Source organism: Nothoprocta perdicaria, unplaced genomic scaffold, assembly GCF_003342845.1.
Source record: "Nothoprocta perdicaria isolate Ctin4 unplaced genomic scaffold, notPer1 scaffold_4, whole genome shotgun sequence".
NCBI classification, from domain to species: domain Eukaryota; kingdom Metazoa; phylum Chordata; class Aves; order Tinamiformes; family Tinamidae; genus Nothoprocta; species Nothoprocta perdicaria.
The window spans coordinates 1059299-1062785 of NW_020455643.1; the positions used below are offsets into that span (position 1 = coordinate 1059299).

The 3487-nt window shown below is 42.2% G+C and overlaps 1 protein-coding gene across 1 annotated transcript in view; it reads right to left on the bottom strand.

Moving 5' to 3' along the window:
- Positions 1–1082: 1082 nt before the first annotated feature.
- The window catches only part of CUNH3orf33 (chromosome unknown C3orf33 homolog), a 5244-nt gene continuing 2839 nt past the window's right edge, over positions 1083–3487 (bottom strand). Inside the window, exons 2-4 of the mRNA XM_026045212.1 lie at positions 2970–3123; positions 2318–2478; positions 1083–1930 (exon numbers count right to left, since the gene is read on the bottom strand). Coding sequence (XP_025900997.1) covers positions 1664–1930; positions 2318–2478; positions 2970–3123 — 582 coding nt within the window. The 3' untranslated portion in view covers positions 1083–1663. The remainder of the gene's footprint in view (positions 1931–2317; positions 2479–2969; positions 3124–3487) is intronic.

A 3487-nucleotide genomic window follows, 5' to 3' on the forward strand; every position in this document is an offset into this window, starting at 1 on the left:
GTGATGAAACAACTGTAAGCCGCTGCACCACAGCTTGGAAGAACGGACACGGCAATTTGCTGCAGTTTACGAAAATCTCTGGGGATTTTCTGAACTACACGCAAAGGGCTAAAAGGCAAGACTGACTGACCTGGCTTAGTCCACATTAGCCCAAAACTCACCTCTGACTGCTCAAGTGCAGCATGTGATTTCCTCTTTTTTTTTTTTTCCCCTCCCCTCTATCTCCTCTCTCAGCTTTAAGGTGCATTTTTGTGATAAAATCTCATTTGATACATTTGTATAGCAAGGTGCAAGGTCCAGAGGGAGCTACCTTAGAAAGTATTTGATTATTACAGCACGATGTTACATAGAAAAAAAGACTGTATTTAACTATACAATTATGCTCAATTCTTTTTACTTATCAGATGAAGAAACGGGGACATCAATAAACGTGAAGAAATGAGATTATTGCTGGTATTGAATGTGCAGTGGGGTTAAAAGTAAACTCTAGAGCAGAGTTTGAGGTACAGTGAGGCTACAACATAGTCCCTAACCCTTTACCATCTGTATGACTGATGTCCAAATATCACAGCAGTGATTGGCAAAGCCCTTTATTGTTCAATGCATAAAAGCAGATGCCCAAGATTTTATTTTTAACCATGCAGAGATACCTGCTTGTCAACGTCCATCAAAGTCCAGCTCTAGCTGTACAGCTGCTGCCCCTCTGCCCAGCAAACTTCACTGAGCTTTGCAGGAGTCAGACACGTCCCCGAGAGAGCCCAGGGAACAAATGAAAGAGAGAAACACTGAGGAGAAGCTCCAGGATGGCTGGATTCACAATTCTGCCATTGTAGAACTCAGGAAAATAAAAAAAGGCAGAGCACCTAAATGTCAGACAAGCAGCATCAAGATACTAAGACACCACACTCTCCTCCCTGGTATTTGGCTGCTGAAGTAATATACAGAAATAAAGAATTCTGTTCACTTTAGATAATCCTGTAGACTGTAAAAGATCAAACAAAAGCCCATTGTTTGATCCACAAAGCATGACAATGGACATAAGAAATTTAATGTTTATTCTGAGAATATTTACAAAATAAATAATAAACTTACATGCTTGACATTTCAAAAATAATAATGAGGATTTAACGTCTTAGCACAGTATGGTCCACTTCTTCAAACTTTATCCTAAAGTTTTATTTCATTCTGATTTTATATGCTTAAAAAACTATGAGAAAATAAACCAGCATAGATATGAAGTTCTGCAACTCTGAAAGTTAATCTTATGTCAATAAATCCAATCTGTAGAACATTAATTTCTATTCTTTAATATACTTCAAGTATATTTTTTCAAGAAGTTTGTTGCTTTGAGCAATCCAGATTTCTAAGATTAACTGCAACAAATTACCTTTACTGGCAGCAGTGCAACTCATTTCAGATGAAAGTTTTTTAAAACATAAATTATAATTATACTCAGAAATGGTAATTGGACTAATTTAGGAAATTGCTGTGGAAAAACTGAGCTTCAGAACATTTTAATGCGTAATACTGAATGCTTCTCAACCTCAAGGTGACTTCAAGGCTTTTAAGACAGAACTCCCAATATTTTTAAATGAACTTACACCTTACACAAAGCACACATCACAGATAATTGCAATCTCCAAACAAGTTGCCCATTTTACTTTTAAATATAGCTTCTTAACCAGTTTGCAAATTGTTTCAGCGCCTGCACGAGTTTACTGTTGCTCACTCGATCCCTCATTTTTCCAGCAGCGCTTTCCTCTTTCCATATCCCTTTGTTCTTCTTGGCAGCCTTTAGCTCTGCTCGGAGCAGTCTCTTGTGAAGCTTCCAGTAGAGGCGAGAATCATGTCGCAGTCCTTCAATTCGGGCCGTCCTGCCAAGCCCTTGTCTCAAGATCTCTTCATTTAAGCACGTGCTGAGAAATCGACCCTAGAAGAAAGCACCGTGGACACGGTGTTCGTTCTGGCTGAACCTGCTCGCTAGCGGAGAGAATCTAGTTCACGGTTAAAATGTGCTACCGGTGGCAGAAAATGACATGGGAACGTTTGATGGGCTAAGTATTAAGCTGACCCGAGCTACACAAGACAGCCTAGCACTAGTAGGTAGAGAAATACACTTGTTTCATGAATCAGCCCACAAACACACCTGTCTGGAAATTTAATTTTAAGATATTACATAGCATTTTAATTTTGCAGCATTTTAAACAAACAATAGCAACATTCTTTGTGTGCGCCAAAATAAGCACTTCATAGCATAACCACAGTCAAACTTACAACTATAGGTTAAGAAAGAAGATTTTTTGTTACCATATTTTACCTTATTTACTAAAACGAGGCACTCGAGCGCCAAGTCCTGCCTTCCAAGAAGCTGGAACCATATCATTTGTGAGGGTTTCAGCTCTTCCTGCAACCAGACCACGGCACCCGGAGTCAACTCCACTCCGGCAAGTCTTACCAGCAAGAGACTGTTCGACTGCCCTGATGATACAGAGAGAGCTTTTTCACCCAGGGTACCGGAAAGGAGAGAGTTCCTGCCCTGCACAGCCCGCAGCTGCTGTGAAGTGAATCCTTGGAAGTAAAGTCATTCGCATTTCAGTTTTAGTTCCCCTAAGTACCATTTAATCATAACTGAGAATTCAGCCTTTTATCTCCTCCTGTATAAAGATAATGACACTATTAATAAAAATATCATGTTGACAAGTTCTCTTATACAGATATTTCTCTGTCTTTCTTATCCTGTTTCCCATTTGCAAAGCAGGGAAAGAACAAAAGACAGAAGCAGAACTGTAGCTCAATCTTTTCTCTTTGCAGCTTGGCACTTGAATTGCTAATGATTTCTGACCACTGTTTCCAAGAGTATCATTTAGTAAAAATGCTAAGCTTAAAGTTTGATAATAACTCCAGCATTTTTGCTAGACTATACTTTATTAAGAACATCCACTTTTCATTCCTAATCTTCAAGCACTTACATTTTCTCTGCAGTGCTGCAAGGAAGGGAACGCTGATGGGAACGTGCTCCACCTCGAGGCCCGTCTCAGTTACGTGCCGTATTTTTCCCCGCAGTTTCACATTCTTCTCGACAAACTCCACGGGAATATCCAAGGCACTTGTAAACTTTGTTGTCTACCGATGGAAGGAAGAGCAAGGCAAAGCCTTAAAAGCATAGAGCAGTTACAGTCGTATCAAACACAGCCTTCCAGGCACTTTGGAGAAGTCCTTGCTCCGCAGCGCTCGCGCCCTGGCGCTAAATCCACCGGAAAATGTGGATTCCCGGGGGAAAGCGGGGCTCATGCAGGAGAAGCGCTGCTGTTAAGCCTGAGCACTCGGTCAACAGCAGCACCGCGGCAACAAGCAGGAGGCACCGGCAGCAGCGCGAACCGCGGCGTTCAAATCCCGCGTATGACGTGGAGCAGCTCGTGCAAACCCCGCAGCGCAAGGGCGAGCCCGCGCAGAGCCCCGCGCCGCCCGGCCGCCCGCGCCGGCCCCG